The sequence below is a fragment of the Schistocerca nitens genome, chromosome 2 (assembly GCF_023898315.1).
Source record: "Schistocerca nitens isolate TAMUIC-IGC-003100 chromosome 2, iqSchNite1.1, whole genome shotgun sequence".
NCBI classification, from domain to species: Eukaryota; Metazoa; Arthropoda; class Insecta; order Orthoptera; family Acrididae; genus Schistocerca; species Schistocerca nitens.
Genome location: NC_064615.1, coordinates 290,878,406 through 290,899,579, shown reverse-complemented (window position 1 = coordinate 290,899,579; position 21,174 = coordinate 290,878,406). Strand labels below are relative to the sequence as shown.

Sequence of the window (21,174 nt, the reverse complement as noted above, 5' to 3'; positions counted from 1 at the left end):
TTATCATGCATGGAGTTTTGTTCAAGCTATTTCTTGCCAGCCTTCCAGCTGTCTTGATGGACATAGTAAAAGACCAATGAATTCTGTAACATAATTACAGGCTCATTTATAATAACCATTTTATGAATGAATAGGACTTAAAATATGAAACCAACAGAATATTCTGAACTAAGGAAACCTGGCTGCATCACTCAACTATTCATTACTTTGCAATAACAGTGACGAACAGAATCAAGACTGTCACTTGACTGCTTTCAATGAATTCTGGATATAGCATCAATCAAATCTTTATTCATCAAGCTTCACTACTTGAGAACCAAATCAATTTCATAGATGCATCGTAGTAACTCACTAGTAATCCACTCCATCTTACCAATGGTAACAGCAAGATGGGTTAAATGGTTCCACGCATGCTGCAATACCCATTTAACAAAAGCTGGCTTCAGTCCTTGACAGAAACTTAACAGATTATGGTGTTCATTACATACAATATCAAACATGTAATCATGCCCTTCCATAAAAAACAAGCTCATAGGCGAAATTTAAACCCAAAATTGTTCAACTTTACTACCTCTTCCTCTTAACGAGAATAATAGTTGAATGTTGCTATAAATTGATAACATGGAAACTTTTTATAGTTTCCTTTGTCTAATTACAACTTATTGCTTCATGAGGCCAAGACTGTCATTCTTATTAGTAAAACGGATTGCGCCACAAACAATTTCTTTCCATTCTACTTTACAGTGATCAGGTATATCCCTGCAGTAAACCCTTTAATTGTTTAAACACTAAGTGCATTCAGTGCAAAATAAATGCCTTATATATATTTCTAAAAGAGTGGCAATGAAAAACAAGTTCTGATAATATACTTTAAAACCATTATATATATTATGCACCTGCCACTCACCTGAATTTATGTATCTTGTGTGCACTATCTCCTGGTGTTCTACTTTTTTGTTAATTTGTTTTCATCCCTGTGTAACACACTAAAGATGAAATATATTTCGTAAAATGTACATGTGCCCTTGAAGATGCTACAATGTCTTGTACAAATTACTTACATAAATTCAGTTTATGTTACCCATTATAGTCTGGGATAATCTGACAACTCTCGTTTACACATTACGTATAAGTTCTGAACAAACTTCAGAATAATTGCCATTAAGAAAGCAAAGTCTGACATGTAAAATGTTCAATGAAATTTATAGATTCTTTTTACTGGTCAGTGTATATCAAGTGCACCTGGATTCTAAGCATCAGATATTTTAAACCTTCCTATAACAGAACGAAGTTTTCAACTAAAACTCTAGCAAAACATCAATGACATCTTTTTACAGACATTAGGCATTCAGCATTTAAAAAATTCAATTTACAGTCTAAATTTTACTTTAACTTCCCTGAATAACTCCCCACCGGATGATAGTCAAAATGTGTACAAATTGTGACTAATTTGATTGTATTATTTCAGCTTTGTACACATTTCACCAGCACCTATAATTACAGAATGAATTTGGTTTGTCTAAACTACCACATAACAGCATTACGATTATTAAGGGCAGCCCTATAAGCACTGAAGAGTTACTGTGTATGTGTGTGTTCAATCTCCTTTATGCACTAGACAAATTATTGTATTATTTTGATGCTGTTAAGTGTACGTACCACTAATTCAGCCCACTTTGCTAAACTTGAAGTGATGTATTAGAAAGATTTGTAAGTGTCTAGCAAAATAACTGCATCTCCTAATCATCCTGTTACAACGAACTATGTAATTTTATGGATGGGTAGATTGTAACCACTGCTGAATTATTGTAACCTGAATAATACCCATTTAATCTTACTGCAATAAATAGTCTTGTCTATATATTATTGTCACTGATTAGGATAAATTTTAATTTCATTATTTAATAAGCTATCAAAATTTATTACAAAATGTTTAATGTACTAAAGACTTTATACTCACAGGCTCAATTCAATGTACCCATTTTAACGCATATTTCTCAGTCAAACATTATGGAGACAGTGATCACTCACCTGACCAATTAGACCATGATAGCATCAGTGAAAACATTCCCATGGGAAGAAATATTTCAACTCTGATACATTTTTCTTCTAACGTAGTAATAGGAGACATTGCATTAAGTTGCAATCTCAATTTTCATCTTTTTCAATTCACTGTGAGTAACCTTCCCTCCAACAATACACCCAGTCTGTACATATACGAATTAATCTCTCAATTGCTGCCTCTTCTTTCAATATATATTTACTGCTCACCAAGAAGACAATTTTAAAACTAACTATTGTGCATTATTCAATCATCATAATTTGATTTCAGATCACAACCGTCTTTTCAACTACTCTTGCAAAACACCAACTTTAATACTGATCTCACTGAAAGTAATGTACACAAAAATACTCTTTATTGATAGGCCTGGGTACATAAATTTTAAAAGATGATTTAGGCATGTCTCTTGAAACACCAGTAAGACATTGCATCCCAATTTGAGTTCTCATGCACTGCACCATGAAGTGTTGAGATAATGTAATAATATGGGGTTATGATCAGTATATCAAATAAAACAACTTCTAAATCATTTTGTTATTAGTATGTCATTTTTGTTTTATTGATTTAATTACTGAACATGAACATTTTTAGATACAAACAAATCAACAGATCTATTAACTGTCAAGTAATAAAACCACTGTCTCAAATAATCCTTTTCGTTGTCCTTTTATCTGTAACTGCTGACAAGCTGTTCTTCAAAAATAAATACAAAAACTGCTGGAATGTTGTCATGTTCATTACAATGTTTAAAGGCGGCTATGAAACATGGAATTCAACAAATTCCAAATACCATCTGACATTACTCCACTATATAACAGAACTGTTAACTGTCATTCTGATAATTTACTTATGATACAAATGCAGGCCAACAGTCAAGTGAAAGAAAAAAGTGTGTATAAATTTTGTGTGCCAAGAACTAAGTAAAAATCTTCGAAATAAATTACTACTGGCATCTGTCATGCCACAGTTACTCTTATACATGTATAATCTAAAAGACACCTTGCAGTAAGAAGAAATACCCACAATCTACACATTTCTTGAAGTATGCTGTACTAAAAACCACAACTCTACATTAATTAAAGAAACTGTAGAACCTATGGGGTAATCAGTTCAGATCTTCCTTTCATTAAAATAGCAAGAAAGTCTTAAAACTGTAAGGTGCTACTTTAAACATCACTTTTGTTAGGGACACCACAAAGTTGCAAGAAATCAGATACTCAATGGCCTCACTAATCACACCATTATCAGGTTAAGGGCCATAACAGTACACTGAGTCATTTTGTTTGTTCTTAGTAGCGGCGTGACTGACCGCCATAATCACGTGATTGGCCATAGCCAGCAGAACTGCCACCTGCAATAAATTCAATACCAACATACAATCTTTTAAAATTGTTTCCTTTCTAATTTGTCTCTTAATACTAAAACAGCAAAAAGAAGAAATTTTTGAAATCAAGTAAAGGTTGGAAATATATCACCAGAGGCAGTGAGTGCATTTATGTTTGTTAAGAATGACATGGATGATTAAATATAACAAGCATTTTTGAAGTTCTCCATTATTCTGACATTTTCCTACTGTACCATCTTCACTGTGTCTTCAAAACACTTATAACCATCACTACAGGTAATTCGAGACTACATTGTTCAGCAAAGTATGTTTATGACTTTTCCACGTTTTGTACTTTTTACACCTTTATCACATGGTTAGCACTTTTTCATCAAAATAGCCTTGTCAGCTTAGGGTTTGTTACATCTACTTAAATGCTTCCTTTTGTACTTTTCCTAAGAAGACTGAGCACTAAGTTCTCAGCTCACTACAACTGACCAGTAATTATGTTATACATCAACTGCTTTCATATTCTTGCCTCATGAAGCTTACACAATTTCTTGGTATTTTTGTTGTACATTGATTTTATTGTATCCCCACTGATACAAAATGCCTAAGGTACATATCTCCTACAAAGTAACTTCGTTTCTGAGTGCTAAAATGATATGTCAACTTGCATTTTGCATCATCACAGCTAAAAAATTTCAAGTGTAATTTAATCAAAATGGTAAAAATACACCATTCACCTTCAACAACAGCTTTGCAAAATGTTTTTATAAGAAGGTAACATCAGCACCATTTGTCATATTTGTCTTATTTCACAAACTTCCCCGACATTAGTTCTCCAAATTGATGCATCAACAAACACAAACTAAAGAACATTATGGCTTCAGTAATGGCTGCATTATTTTTGCTGAAGGCAAATCGTCCAAGAAAAGTGTTATATGACAACCGAAGCCCAAAGTTAAGCTATTCAATTAACATTAATAAAGCTCAAAGGAAGTCTATTGTTTGAATTTTGTGCAAATCTTTTGCAGGATTAAGTTTCCACCAAACTAAAATCTCAAACTTGCCAATTGACTTTAGCAATGTATCATCAACAATTTCAGTGACCTTCCTTTGAACTATATCCTTGCAATTATTAATGGTTTCATGATGTTATAATTAATGTATACATACCATAAGCACCTGTTGAATATCCTCTATCATCATAACCAGATGCAGTGTTGTATCCAGCACCACTGCTGTAACCACCACCATATGCATCATGAGCTGGTGCTGGAACAATTTTACAGAAACACCATATGACTTATGCATAAACCTGCAACTTGTCTATCTGTTAAGCAGTCTCTCACTCTGGTTCTAGTACACAAACAAGGACATGGTAGCAACACTGCTGTTTCACTTTCCTTATACAGTACAAAAAACTCACCCCATTTTTAGCAGTAAATGCTTGTGTCAATGACATCTGGTCCAAGTCACATTGCATCTACACAATTACACAAGTGAATGACAAAGGGGACATTAATAGTATCATTAACATATTCCCACAATGGACTGTGATGATGACCCCATTTAAGAATATGTAGGATCTATTTAATTTTATCTTCTTGGACTATACAAAAGGTATCTGCATATTTTCTAGCCAAACTTTAAGAAATATCAACTACTACTTGTAAGAGTTAAGGTTATCGACATTTTCATTACACTCTCTTCTTAGGAAAATGAAGCTGTAATCTTAAAACACACTGTCTTCTGAATATACAGCTCTTGACTTAGAGCACAAAGTGCTGTCATCAGCAGTTAAATCACAATTATCACGCAAATTTGTGGACGTCTATAGAGTCACGCTAAAAAAAGCAGGATAGCTGCCATCGTTGTTGAATTATTATTGAAGAAAAATTGTGATAAAAATCAGTTTTAAGAAAAATGTTTAGGTGAAAATGTGAGAACCAAGAGATCACCTTTTAATGGCTCCGTATTTCTCACACACATTCCACAAACAATGCGTTTACAGTATAACCCACTTTTAACTTTTTCAATGGACTGAGCAGAAAGTGTAAAATGCAGAAAACGTAAAATAAAGGAAAGCATGGGGAAAACAAGCAGTAGCTTTCGTGCATACTGTTCTCCGTTTACGAAGACTGCCAACTTCAATGTTTTAATCAGTGTTGTGTTACAAGTTTTATTTACAGTAATTCTTGTTAATGGTTATCACTGTCTCACATTATAACAAAATTTTGTTTCATGTGGTTTCACAAACGACTTTTGTGTGCGTGTGCACTATGCTATGCTGACAAACAAATAAATGCCTTAGTTCTGATCATGTCCAATAGAGTAAATAAAACAAGTAAGCAAACGTCTTTCGTGAAACCACATCAAAAAGATATTAGTGTTCTAAAGTGAAACTTATCATTGATAATCATTATGAAACTATAGTAAATCAAACTTTCAACATAATACTAGTTAAAACACTGAATTGGCAGCCTTCATAAACACAGGACAACAGGCTCGAAATCTACAGCTTGTTGCCCCCATGGTCAGGGATGTAGTGGGCGAGAAAGAGGGTGGAAATTGTCATGTTATGGAGCATCTTGAGGAGGAATTTTTATTTTTGACGTCAGGTCATATCAACCTACAACCAAATCTAGTACAGATTAGCACATTTCATGCTGAAGTAATGATTTGCGAAAGCCCATTATACAGATGGGTGCCTTCAAAAGAAGCATTTCTTTGTATAAATGACAAATTATATTATAGCTGTTGTAATAGAACACAATGAGCAGAAGGAAGGTTGCTGCTAGAGCCACTACCGTCAGATCGTGATCATCATTAAAGCAGTGACTTCGGATACTTTCTCACCCTTCCAAATACTGCAAACCTATAATCAATTTGGCTGTGACAACACATCAATAATGTAAATCTTTTTTATTGCTTTACCACTATGTTACACAATCAACAAATTTGCATATTGTGTTTTCTCCTTTGTTCGAAGTCTGGCTGAGCAGGAACTTGATGCACTTTTTGCAGAAATCTATATGAAAATCAATGTCAAAGAGAATGATAATGTGACAGAAAACTTAAAATGCAAGAAATGTTTTAAAACAGAATCATTAATGACGGGAAAGCACTGTACTGAGAGAATAAGACTTTTGTTTGGAACAAAAAAATGAACATAAACATGTGGAAAACTTAAAACGCGGAAACATAAAAATGAGGTTCCACTGGCAGTTCATTTGCCTGTGCCACTCTTCTTTCCGACACACATTATTGTACAAGAACTGAACACGAAGTACTTGCAGCAATATGCAAGAAACAAACTTTATGATGATGATTTGGGTGGAGGGACAGCGCTCAACATCACGGTCATCAGTGCACTGACGAAAAGTCAACAAGCAAATCTCTTAGGTGGGGATGAGGGCTGTTCCCACATCCACAAACTTGAAACTGCTTCTGCAAGTACACCAAACTTGCATTAGTTACTTGCTGAGGGTGTTCCCATATAAAACTTGCAGAAGTAGCTTTCTGCAACCAACTTGCTGAAGTTTATTTGGTAGCAGAAAGCAAGCTCTCCCCAATGCACCAAATGCCTAGTGAGACAAATGGTGAAGGCTACCAAGCTCTGCCAATCTCTGTTCTAGTACTGAAAGTGTTGGTGACATCTCACTACATGTAGTAACTCTTTCTCTGACGAGTCCTAGATACACTGTCCGCAAATGATCCAGAACCCATCAGTGTTTTGAATCATCAATACCCATACTTAATGCAGGGTTGCCACAGATATCCCGAAGTGAAATTCCCTGATATTTCCCAGATTTCCAGACAAATTCTAGCATCTTTCCCTGACAAATTTTGAGATCTCGATGGTAAGTCGACAGTCTGCATTCGCTACGGTACAAGAAACAATAGCGCAAATGAAGAAATGCCTAAAAACTTGCGAACAGATGGCCTTTCCGGAAGGGAGCAAAAATCTTAAGTACTAACATCAACATAATATGTAATGAACTGTTTTTAGATGGAGAAAGCAGGCCAAACAGTATGTTTTTCATTGAGACCACTGATATTTTATTTCAATAAAACAAAATACATTTGGTGATAAAATTATGCATTTCGTTGGAGTTGCAAGTCAGATTTAAAATACCTTCACTAATTTCATAAACAACCTCAGAAAAAGGTAGGCCACCTGAAGAAAGTGTATAAGGTGGGGAGGAATTGCATAAACCAAAACTGTAGGTGACTGCCAACAAAATGTTGGCTCTAATATGTTTGTTACGGTTGGTTACTACCCTTGTGTTATATCTATTATTTTACAGGTATTTTGTTATTTTTCTTCCGGGGAATATACATATGTAGCATACAAACCATCAGTGACTGCCACAATTTTCGCCAAAATGTACTAAAACAAACAAAATGTCTATAAAATGCCACACTGTACACCATGCTAGCAGTGAGGCAGTAAATTTCTGAAATCCATCGCCAATGGCCTCTGGCCTGCTGAGGAGCACCACAGTCCTGTGTCCATGGATAAACCATGAAAATCCGCTGCATTACGACGCACACACACACACACACACACACACACACACACAGAGAGAGAGAGAGAGAGAGAGAGAGAGAGAGACACCCACACACAGACCTGGCCTGCTAGCATATCGCTGAGACTATATCTGATGGGCAGGGTCTGCACATTAGTGGGAACTGAATGGCTTTGGATCGGCAGGCCCAAGCCATTACAGACACCTGCACATACAGCCAGTGGTTTTGGGCCGTCGTGGAAATCCGCTCGTGGCTAGCTACTCACGAGCCATAGACAGCTTGTTGATGAAACGAGACCACAGTAATCAATCCATGCAACAGATAACTTGTTCAAATACTCTCGAGAATCAATAATAGTGAGGACAGGTAGCAACTGAAAGTATAGATCACTGCTGTGCTGCAGACTGAAAAGTAGAAAAGACAATTACACTCGCACAACTAAATTTTCAGCGATAGCTTCGGCCAAAGACGAGAGCGCACACATATTCACACAATCACTCAGACAACTCACGCACACATGACCGCTGTGTCTCTGTCCACTGTGTCTACAGTCTGACAAATTCAAACAAACCACTCCTCAGGACTCTATGCCTCTTGTCGGCAGCTGCTAAGCTAGTGGCAAAAAAGTGGCGGCAGCACATACTGCAAGCTGAGGGGAGTGGTAGGAAGGAGAGTAGGGAGTAGGGAAGTGGCACACACACTCAGCTGCGTCCAGCCAGTGGTGATGCGTGACACCTCAGTAAAGAAACAATTTCATCTACTGAAACAAAAAGAAAAAGAGTGTTCTTTTCCTTTTCTTTTTTCCTCTTATCTCTTAAGTTTGCTTGATATTTCCCTGACGTGACATGATACTCCCCGATTTCCCAAACTTGTGGCAATCCTGTTAATGGCTAATGCAATGCTATATACACTACTCTTATTGTTGGTTATGTTAAGATTCACACTGGACAAACAAAAAAAACACAAATGGGCTTCAAACTATTACAAATGTGGAATGAAGGCACCTGGTAATAAATAACATAACAGTAATATTGACAGCCACTTCAAGGCCACTTTAAAGGGTTTGTATTCCAGAATGAATTGTGTAATAGCTGGGTGTCGACATGGTAAAGGGTGGTGGTGGGAAGTTAAGGAAATATTAGTGTTGCAAAATACCTTATTCTTGTGAAGAAATGAGCTCAGTCACACATGATTTTAATCACCTAGCCAAGTCAGTTATCAGCAAAGAAACAAGAGATCAGACATGTAGAACTTCTTTGCAGTGGCCATGGCACTGATGGAAACAAAGCTCACAACTCATTCATCATTAAGTCACGGATGGCAATAGCACTGCTGTTTGCAAACTTGTGGTTGATGAACTGTGTTTCAGTTGAGAAGTTAACAGTGCAATTTAAACTGTTGTTCATAAATATTTTATGTTATTGAATTGGCCTAGGAAGGTGTGTGCATCTCCTGGTAAGTCAGAATGAAACTTCCATTTGGATTGTTGCCAGTGGATTATGGATTGGTTCACAACTCCCTGAAGATGTTAGGAAATTTTTGCAATGACACTGGCTGAACATGAGGCATTGAAATGGCTATTGAATCTCTCTTCAGTTAAGGAACCTAAAAAGCTCTCTTCAGTTAAGGAACCTAAAAAGCTCTCTTCAGTTAAGGAACCTAAAAGTTTTATAAGCAGTGAAATTCTTTGTTGTTGAAACTAAAAAAGAAAATGTTTAGTTTTTAATTCTGTTACCAAAACCCTTGTAAAAGCATCCAATTAAATCTGAATAGTAACATGCTCAGCAAATTGTAGCAGGAGCAAACACATGCTAAAATTAAGGAAATATGCAAGCTTTTGCAGCCTATTGCTGCTTCTTTTGACAGAAGGGTTGAAGGGGAAGGAACAGAAAGGAAGGAAAAACGAGTGGCAAAGTTTAGATAGTGGGACAATAACAGAAAAGCCACCCACAACCCTGGGTTAGGGGATACATACTAGGATAAAAAAAGACTTCCATCCCCCGACCTGGAGTTCTACGCAACTTTTCTGTAATTCCCCATTCCCTATACTTCACCACTCCTTTTCCTTTGCCCCCTTCAATCCTTCTGCCAGAAGAAGAAGCCATTAGCTCCAAAAGCTATCATATCTCCTGAAGTTACGTATTTTGCACTCCTGCTGTCACTTTGAGAGTAGACTTGTTTCTAGTGAATTTATTTAAAAAACTGGATTTTAGTGAATAACTCAAATTCCTGGCTGGAACAATAAATAAAATAATAAGGGAATGCAACAGTTCACCTACCGCTGACAAATGTGGCACACACACACACACACACACACACACACACACACACACACACACACACACTTTCTACTAGAAGTAGAGCCAGAGACCTTGGAAACTATTTAACATTTTTCTGTTTGGTGTGTGTATGTGCCATATATCAGTCTGCTATAGCTGAGGGGTTGTCTCTAATTTTAAAGATATTTTAAACCTGAATAACCACTGGTCGCAATGATTGTAGTTATCAAATTATATTTACCCTTGTCTTGTATTGCCTACAAACAATGTACTAAAAATGGTTCTTTGACTGAATAAATAAAAATCAAAAAGATTGAGAAAAAATGCTAAACCAGATAGTGAATGAAGTATCACTAACACTTCATGTAAAAGCTTGAGGATACTACAGTTTCTCAATGCCAATAAATCTGAGCTTGCCACTGGTCTCATTTGTAGTGCAGCTTATATGTGGTTTATTTTCTTTATTCTGACTGACACTTTTTTCATGTTTGTTGAATTCGACAGTTTCTCTACAGTAAGAGAGAACTGCCACACGTGGACCAAGGTTGCTGTTTATGCAGAAATCTTATTATATACTACTACGATTTTTACTGAACACTTTCTTAAATACCCATTTAATCTGCAAATTGTGATTTTATTATCCAACACTAGTGTGTTTGTGTGTGGGCGCGCGCACACACTGCTTCAGAACAAGGCTTTTTGGCCAAAAGTTTAGCTGTCTTTTGTTGTGCCTGTCTGCAACTAAACATCTAAACTTTATGGAGAGTAGCCATTTATCCTTTTCATAATATTGTCATTATTTCATTCTGAAATCCAGTCACATATCTTCAGATATGTACGAAAAACTATTTTGGTACCTTATGATCCATTTTGTTGAAGCAATCATAAAATGTTATACATGCACCCACAAGCAAGATTTATGACACACTCACTGGTGCATCAAATGGTACTTTGTCACTACTGTGTATCTTATCTCCCTATCACTTGCCTCCTTATGAGCACAATACTTTAATAGCCTGGAGATACATTAGGTCTCTTCCACTCCCCGTGTAGTCTCTCACACAATACAAGAGAGCACAGCAGCATATTAATTGCTCAGCATTTCTGCTATGTTTGCACAAAGAGAGTACAATCAATTTTCTACAACTTTTTTAGGGAGAAAACACCAGTCAATGAAAATTATCATTTGATAATTTATTGAAACCCTCAGCTGTCGACAGGTGGTGTTGATATACCTTGACGGGGACAGTTGAAAACACATTCAGCTGTCCCCATCAAGGTATGTCAACAACACCTGTCGGCAGCTGAGGGTTTCAATTAATTATCAATTATTCTACAGAAGCTGCGCGGTCTGCAATGGTATCTGTTCTTTCGAGAACAGTTACTATCTTCATATAGAGAAAATTAGCATTTTTTGTTTATAAAACTACTGTCAGTGAAATGCACACTATTTCTCTGGAACCGTATCAGCACAAAACCTTTCATTATTTAAAGGACTTAAGTATGGTAAATTCAGCCTATCTTAATAAAACTGCGCAGAATGCAACCAGCAACTGAACAGGAGGCAGAAGTTTGACAATGTCAACAGTGAGGTCAGAGAGATTGAACACAAGCTAAGACTGGTGAATAGATCAGTAATGTCCTTTTCAAAGGAACCATACAGGCATTCACCTCAAGTAATTTTGGGAAATTACAGATAACTTGCCTGGATGGCTGCATACGGATTTAGACCAATGTCATCCCAAACGCGTATAATATCAAGTTTCTTAACCGCCTCATTTGGTAGCTTAACAGAAGATACCTCATAGGTTTTACACAACAGTAAGTCAAACATTTCAGTTCACAAATTTCAAAACTAACGTTACTTTTATAAAGTTAAATGCCTGTGCACACACTAATTTAGTTATAATGTCCTTTGAATTTTTGCTAACCCTGACATTTTAAATACTGTATTAACCAGTTGAAATGAAGCCTTTACAACCTAATTAAAATACAAGTGCCATCTTTATATCCATATGAGTACTAATGATTCTTTGCAACACAAAAGGAGACCTTTCCTTAGGCAGTTTAACAGATTTTTCCGATAATGCAACACAGATGCCTCAAAATGTGAAATTACTTAATAGACACTGTTTCATAGCGAATTGTAACCAGATGAACTATTTATTGGAGATAGTTTGAAAAATCTTTACTTTCTGCACAGAATATTGAAAATTTAAGCAGTTACTGGCATTAAACATCTGGCGAAGCCCAATTTGGAAAGATAATGTGCGCAAGAACCTATGTGCAAAATGAAATGGACTAATGCAATGATGTATCAATATGCCAATGATCTGGCGCCATTCCAATTGCAGACAGTCGAATGGTCTCTCTACGATATACAACACGCAACGCTACTTAGTACTCTGCTACAGCACCTAGCATTTTATAAGGAAGAAATGTGTAAATTTTTGTTATTTAAAGCTCAAAAGACGGTATAATGCAGACAGTTTTAACGTGGCAAATGTTTTGAACTGTAATTGCATAGAATACAACTAGAGCTTGGACCTGAGCTGTCGTTAACAATATTCTGTTAACTTCGAAAGGTAACTGCGCAGTAGCCCATCCCCAATGCTTTGTGTTGTGCTTTGATTGTTTTCTTATTTTGAAATAAGAGCAGTGACTAATCCTGGTCCATCAAGGACACTATTACGACCCTCACAACACCAGGAAAGATCGGCGATCCCTGTGACAATGTGTCAGTTCTGCTGTAAACTGCTGCACAGCAAAATGGAGGCGGGATATGTTTCCCTGCACCACTCCTTCCCCTTTGGCAGTCAAAATTATAGTCTGCTTACACTTGCCACCATCTGAGACTATATCCTATAGCACCGACATTAAGTGACTGGAGAACAAGAAACTTAATTTTTTCAACAGCGCCAAAAACGTTTCCCCTAATGTTAAAATCAAGCTGACGTACATTGGGTTCTACTTTACGCTACGTGCCTTGCCAGTTTTATCTGTAGCGACGTCAAGCATGGGTATAGGGCTATGAATGCCCACAATAAGTCGAAATTAATGGTACGCAGACTTTTTTCTCTTCAAATTGGGCAAGAAAAGACAATGTCCAAAAACATCTTATATCGAAGACACATTCACTTAAATGGTGGGAAAATGCTCCCGCTTTTCAAGAGAACGATCATTTTTGAAAGCTTAAATACGGCCAAACAAAGGAAGCAAAAGGCCATTTTGGAAGAAAAGAAAGTTTTTATGAAAACAAAAACTCTAGTCAAAGTTCCCAATTAGCACTAACAGTGTGGCAACCTTTTAAACTTCCACATCTAATTTACAAACAAAGAAAATAGACTCAAATTTCAACAAAAATAGATGCCACATTTTCTGGTCCATTCTTATAGCATTTAATCCACTGAAAATCTGATTACAACATACAGCAACACTTACCTGGTTTGTTGTAGGATGGATATGGCTCTGGTGGTGCAGCTGAATAGCCACCAGAAGGTGCTGGGGGAGGAGCACCATAACCTGTTCGTGTATCTGGCGGTGGAGCATTATATGCATAATCTCCGCCATCATAGCCTGAGCTTGTATAGCCACCCCCATATGACTGATTTGAACCCGACCCTGGTCCATATGGTGGTGCACCATATGCAGGTGGTTCATTTACTGGAGCATCATAATGAGCAGAACCGTGCTCAGGCGGGAATGACTGGGGCTGATAAGCATTTGGATCTCCCCTAAAAAGCAGTCATAATTATTACAACCATTTTATAAGAAATTTATTGTAGTGCATCATAACATTCAAAACAGAACCTCTTAATAACCTTATAATCTTTTACTTCAGAATATGAAAGGTGTAAATATTTACATTGTGCATCAAAGCTGTTTTTGTGATTGACCACTGCTGTGAAATCAAATACACATGAGGATTAACCCAACTCCTGAGAAACGTATTCGATGAGACTAACAACAGCAACCACAATAAAATCGTAAGTGCCACCCATAAGGACTCATCCACAGTGCAATTTTTATTTAAATCTGTTTATTGTTCAAATCCAACAATTACTGAGCATGTGTGTACCGACTAATCTCTTAGGTTATCATGGCTCAAAGTAGAATTACACAAAAAATCAATTACAATATACCAAATACTACATCACTAGTATGATTCCATTAAATTGTTCTCTGAAAGTGGGTTGATACCACTAGGTATCCATTTCACTACAAAAAATACTTTAAGAGTATTTTGCAAGGGAAACACAGATACAGAAGTAACATTGCCCTAGTGAACAAGAATGTTACTAGTGTAATAAAGAGAAACTAACTACAGTGGTATGGGCACATTGTGAGAATGGATCAGAAAAGACCAGCCAGAAAATGAGATACATGACCAAGGGTCAACACCAAATGTGAGAACCAGAAAAAGCTTGACACAGTTAATCAAATGTGCGGAGGGTAGGATCCCAACAGAAATATGTCCATGAACAGGTGGTAAGCACTTTAACAACTGTTATACCACATCAGGAAAACCAGAGCTGGGAAATAATTACTTGCCACTCACACGTCTCCATTACATATCTAGCACATCTTAACATCTCTAATCAAAATGTGTCCAATCCTCTCACAGTCTGAAGTGTCTTTTCCTCCAGTAATTTTGCATTTACAAGCCTTTTTATGAAGGAAAACAAATTACAGAATCTAATGAATTAATTGTAAATTCTAAATAAAATAAAAAAAGGATTTTCAGAGAACAAATCTTTGCTGAATGCAAGCAACACTGCTTGTTAAACCACTTACAAACCAGTCTTTTCTCTACAGTAGATATTAAGCAAGCAACACAAGAAGGTTCTACCATACGGAAATTTATCATTACTGATTTTTTTCACCAAGTGGTAATCAACTTCCGAGGGTCAAATACATAAATTTTATTGATTTGCCCCATCCTTCTATGCGTAACAGGAATAAAAGAAGAAAATTGTCAATTACATATTGTCACTAGTGTATGAATATGAAAGCACTTAATTTTGTACAAGATGCTCCTAATTTATGATGTATGGCATCCACATCTGATGTGTAAGTGGGGCTAACAAGGCATCAAACCACAGTGGCCAAAATTGCTAGTCTGGTGCAGCTATCATTACTGCCAACACTTAATCCCAATATAGAAACATCAAATAGCTGACCACTTGGTAACTGCCAACATGCTGAAAGTGGTAATCAGAATCAACATGCTTTTATACAGCTCGAGTGACCATTTAATAACATTATATGGAATAACCATTTTAGCTGTACAAGAACAATTCTGCCTTGACAGTTGTGGGTAGATTGCTACCTAAGAACACAGTCATACATACAGGTATCCTGACAGAGTTTTAGTTAAGTTTTTTCTTAAACGAGAACCGCACAGTCCATTTGAACTACCATGCTATCATTTTCAATGCCTTGACGTGGTATTAATAAAAATATAGAAGACTTACATCTACACAGCCTGCTACTGAATTAACAAATGCAGATGTTAGTTTGGGCAGGACATTTATGAACATCGGATTTCAAGTGGTAAAGGAAGTTCACAAAACAACGTAACTTTCTTGGCACATTACAAAGTAATTAGCATATCTGAACCTCAATGATCACAAGCTTAACACTAAATCAAGTTACAAAATATTTAGTTATTTATATATACCTGTAAAGTTTACTCTGCCCTCCACAACTGAAAATGCATCCTTCCAAATATAAGACATCAAACTGAAAATCTCCCACAGCTATTTATTGAGAAATTCCCGAAATATACCGCAACCAAATTTTAGCAAATAATTCTTACAGTTTGCTCCTACAATGCAACTTGCATAAACATAACCTAATGATAAGCAGTATTTTGCAAAATCATTTTGATACATTGTTCAACATAAAATGAACACATATTGTTAACATTAAAGTTTTGGAACTGGGCTGGTATTTTTATGAATTAAGCACTTCTTACTGGCACCATCTGACATATCACTTCATTCCCATGCCAGAAGACTCACTGCCTTCATAATTTTACATGTTTTTACGTAACAAGGCTCTGGTGATTCCCTAAAAGCAAATTATGATTACTTTGTCACTGACTGCAGTTGACTATAAAAGATACCAACTGTTCATCTGTCAGTTCAGACAGGTTAAAGGAACACAGTGCACAGTATTGCATGCAATTCAAATACTGACAACAGCAATTCCAGAAACAGCAAAAAGTTAGCAAGCAGTGCAACATACATTTATTAATCAGTTACTCATCTTTAGCCCTTTATAAAAGGAGTCACCACAATACAGCCCACACTTGTGCAAATGTTCTCTGGAGGAGAGTAAAATTCTTCCTGCTCATTTAACTCTAAGGGAGACCGCTATCAGTGTGGCAGCACTAAGCATGTCAACATCACCTTCACTTGTTCATAAACAACAGATGCCACCCACCAGAAGCACTCTGACTGCAGGTGATCAACTTCCTGTTCCTGGCTAGGTTGGCTATGTCAAGTGTTATTGCAAGTTTTCTTTGTTTGGAAAGTGTGTGCAATATGGCTGCTGAAGCTAAAAGGAGGTAAGTGGATAGTAAGTGGTGTATCTTCAGTAAAATGTGGGCTATGAAATATTTCATCATAGAAAAAGTTAACAAACCAATGTATTTTATCTGTAATGACGTCATTACAGTTCTTAAGGAATGTTGTATTTGTCAACACTATGAAAAATGCATGGTGCACCGTTTGGTAAATTCAAGGACATGATGTGTGAACATATTCGAAACCTTGAAATTGAGGACTGTTTTCAACAAAACATTTTTAGGAAACATGTTCAGAAAAGTGAAGCCCGTACAAGTTAATGAATTGACCATGAAATCTAACAAGGAAAACCATTTACTAACTGATCACACAAAGAGGCACATTGTAATGCAGCTGAAGACATGTTTCCAGACAAAACCGACAGCAAATTCAATGGCACATTGAGTTAAAAGATATTGCTTCTAATTTATCAAATCATTTACAGGAAAAGGGATTTAAGCTAGTTTGGTACTCAATAACCTTCAATGAATCATAGCTTAATTATTTCTGAATCAGGAAAAAATCATTGTCAAGTCCTGTCAGACAAAGAATGGCTTTGGAAACTAGTTTCCTACGCTGATGTTGCCATACTTTTGACGAATTTATTAAAAACTGCAGGGAGAAGACAATGTTATTTGTGACCTTCACAACTGTGTTGAAGTTTCAGATAAAGTGATACTTTTTGAAGACACTGCATATAAAATTCTCACTTTGCCAATTGCCAGCCACTGAAGGATGAATATTGTTGTCTTCCACTCATTTGCAATGGAATTTCTTGGTGATCTAAAGAAAGTTCTCTTTCAGGTTATCTGATTTAAACACTCATCTCAACGTATCAATTTTCCAGAACCCTTTTCTTGTGCAACAGAAGATGTTCAGGCAGCACTGATCTGCAACCTCATAATACAGTGAACTTCAGGTTTAAAGAATGAAGCCTTATTCAAGCTTACAAGTTTCTCCCAGAACAGAACTAGTCCAACATCGAAGACCTTGTACAAACTTTGTCTTCTGTATTTGGCACAACCTACAAATGTTAAAACACTTTCTTTTCTGAAATTAACAAAATCTAAATACAGGAGTAATCTGAGTGACACACACATTTACGACATATTTTACTCTAACAATAGCCTAAGTTGGAGTGTGTGATGTCATGGTGGCGTGGCATTTTTGAGTCATGTAGTGCTTGTAGATGGTGTGTTGCAGTATTTGATGGCTTGAACATTTTGCATGTAAAGTTCGTTCCTGGGTGTAATGAGTGATGCCAAAATTGCCATATTGTAAACATTTTAATAATGGTTCTATGTTGATGTGGCGCACCAAAGCCGGCAGGTGGAATTGCAGCTTTTGGTAATCGTGTGTGTGTGTGTGTGTGTGGGGGGGGGGGGGGTTGTCAGCCTAGAATAATGTGAAGGTGGCTTCAATTTGTAATTATTTTTTGTTGTTTTACTGTGGCACGTGTGTATGTTTGTGTATAGAAAAACTGGCAAGGATTTTAGTTTTCATAACTCTCTCAGTTTTTCTTGTTAATGTTTGACAATTGTGTTTGCTGGTTGGAGGCTATAGTCAATATTTACCATAACTGGTTAGGTTACGTTACATTTTTGATGGTTATGAGAATTTTGGCTTGCTGTACTGTGGACTTCATTTCATATAGAAAGGGTTACGTCAAGGTTTCAAATACTGATGTGACAATTTGAGTGTGATGGGTTTTTGGTACTGCTGGTTTCATTTTAGCTGTCACATAGGTCAAGTGAAAGTTGTGGTTTTGAAGTTATGTCTGGGTTTATGACATTGAGGTCTTCATCTGTGCTACAATGGTCAAGTGAAACTAGCGATACTGGGCTTTCAAGTTGTGAGGGGATTTTGGTATTGAGGGCTTAGTTTGAAATACATCGGTCAAGTAAATTTACAATATCTATGGTTTTTATTTTTGCATTTTTTGGTTGCGTTAAAAATGAAGAACATCTCTTTCTTGATCTTTGGATTAATATTTGTTTTGGAATGGTGTCTTCCTTGTTGTATATTTAATTTGTTCCTGTCCAAAATGCCTACTTCGCACAGTTGTGCTGTTAATTTCCTTCCACTGCTGGAGTTAAAAAATAGTTTGTGTGTGTAATGGGTCGTCATAGTTACCATACAGTATATGTAAGACATAGGGTGTCCCTCTCGATTTTGCGGGTCAGAGCAGATTGGTGGAACTGCAACCTTCAGTAATTCCAAAATGTGTTATCTCGCCTCTATTGAGAATTTAAACTTTATGTGTTGCCCTCGTGGTCTACTAATTTGGAGACCCCTGCTTTAAAAGATTCTGTACTTAGACTTGTAACAAAGAGGCCAAGGATATTGCTTTCCCAGTACCTCAACTTTTCCTACACTGTGTTGAAAGTTTTAAGTACCTCCCCCCCCCCCTTCGATGGTTGAATGTGAAGAAAGTATTACTATTTTTAGTAATTTAACGTAGATCTTGAAATACTGACCAGTTCTTGCAATTAACTTATTTCAGCACAGCACCTTGAAATTCAAATAAAGTGCTCTGTATTGGACACAACATAACAAGGCTCCACTGTTAACAGCAGCACACTAGAGCACAAACTTCGATGACAATCATGCGGTATGGAACAAAATGAAGAATTTATAATGTTTAACAGCACAGCTACACAAGAAATTTTTAAACAAAAGCTCCAATACATTTTAAAGTTTCTAAAATTTGTCAATGTATGCCATTTACAAAAATTAGTGATGTATACAATGGGGAGGCTGTGACTTAATATGCAAACTGACCAATCACAAAATACTGAATAAGGTTTTGGGTTTGATTCAATTTATTCCTTAGAATGCAATTTCTAGAAAAGTTAAATGTACGGAATTCCTCTAAAAATCGCAACTCTTTCAATTTATGAATAAAAAGGTTGCTGATCCTGAAACTATGTGCAAAATTCAGTAATAAATCAATGAATCCAATTATTCTTACAGTTGGTAATTTGCATATTGAGACTAGCCATTTTTTAAAGGTTGAAACATAAAACAAGCACACAAAGCTTTTTCCCAATAATCAGCCAACTAGATTTACACTCAACATACAAAAAGCTTGTGTGAGCATGCTTTCCCATAATTTGCATAAGCATGATAATGAAATACTGCTACTTAGTTTTCTTAATTCCTTAGAGAAGAAACATAGTATTTAACTTATTCCTTTTATTATTTCTTGTGATAGCGCAGCAAAAGTTGTGCAAATCTCGATATTTCACATCCAACTAACCAAATCCAGTAAGGTGACAAATCAAATGAAAATACAGAGCAGCAATGGATAGTTACAGTAAGTCCTTGTATTCTATACATATAGTAACTTTACACTGATAATCTTTGCTTGTACTAACAAGCCACAGTGAAATCCTTCATCAAATTTTATGACAAAACATTACTTCACAAATTGGGTCTTTGAAGCAGGTAAATTTCAAGACATATTGTGCATTTTGAAACATTACACAGACAAGCTTCAAGTATTAAATTATACGAAGTTTTTCTTACTCAAAGCTATTCCTTAAGCAGGTATTTTCTGAGATTTTCTTCCCCTGAGTCACTTTATGTATAACTACATCTACATTATTAACAAAGCTCTCAGCACAATTTGGTCTGATACCCACTTTGAAGTAAGTAAACTTCAAGGGATATTGTGCATTCAACAGTCCAACTAGAAGAATGCCACACACCAACAGTGCCTCCGACTCCACATTTACCTTAAAATTCTCTCTTTTAGTCCACAATGTTTCACCTAATTTGACTACCTTGCTCGCAATACAGCAATATTCTGCACACAAATATACCTCAGCTACCAATAATGTGTGTGTGTGTGTGTGTGTGTGTGTGTGTGTGTGTGTCCTATGATGAGCAACCCTTTGAAAAATTAACAAACAAGCAAATTTAGAGAGCCATGAAAGATCAAAGAAAGTGCAAGACACCACAATGTTCCCCCAATATATTTTCCAAATTTTTGTGACGTCAACCAGCACCAAATAATGCATTTCAGAATTTTAAATTCAGAACAAGAACTCACCCATAATATGAAGCACTGGGTGATGAATAGTTATTGGACGTTGGTAACACTTGAGATTCATAACCGCCATAGCTTGACAGGAGAAACAAAACAAAATATAATTTATTGACTTAATAGTAAGATGTACATGCAAACTCACGACACTCAAAATACATTTCTGTACAGTAACTACAAAACCAATGTCACATGGGCATTTACTTGAAAATACATTAATGTTGCCCAGATCCTGCCCAAGTAACTTCCATAAATTTATACTTCCATGCTAGCTTCTGCCTCTTGTATGACAATCAGAACCAATGGAACTTCTTAATTGAAATTGTGTAATCAAAACCAATAAATATATAGCTGGT

At 36.3% G+C, this 21,174-nt stretch overlaps 1 protein-coding gene across 3 annotated transcripts in view; it reads right to left on the bottom strand.

Annotated features, from left to right (window-relative positions):
* Positions 1 to 2,588: 2,588 nt before the first annotated feature.
* The window catches only part of LOC126236042 (RNA-binding protein FUS-like), a 59,020-nt gene continuing 40,434 nt past the window's right edge, over positions 2,589 to 21,174 (bottom strand). For 2 of the 3 annotated variants that reach the window (XM_049945076.1, XM_049945078.1), the window contains 4 exons: positions 20,825 to 20,896; positions 13,643 to 13,935; positions 4,566 to 4,664; positions 2,589 to 3,413 (listed from right to left, as the gene is read on the bottom strand). In XM_049945076.1, the coding sequence (XP_049801033.1) occupies positions 3,352 to 3,413; positions 4,566 to 4,664; positions 13,643 to 13,935; positions 20,825 to 20,896 (526 nt within the window). In that variant the 3' untranslated portion in view covers positions 2,589 to 3,351. The remainder of the gene's footprint in view (positions 3,414 to 4,565; positions 4,665 to 13,642; positions 13,936 to 20,824; positions 20,897 to 21,174) is intronic. The other variant, XM_049945077.1, reaches the window with a different exon arrangement.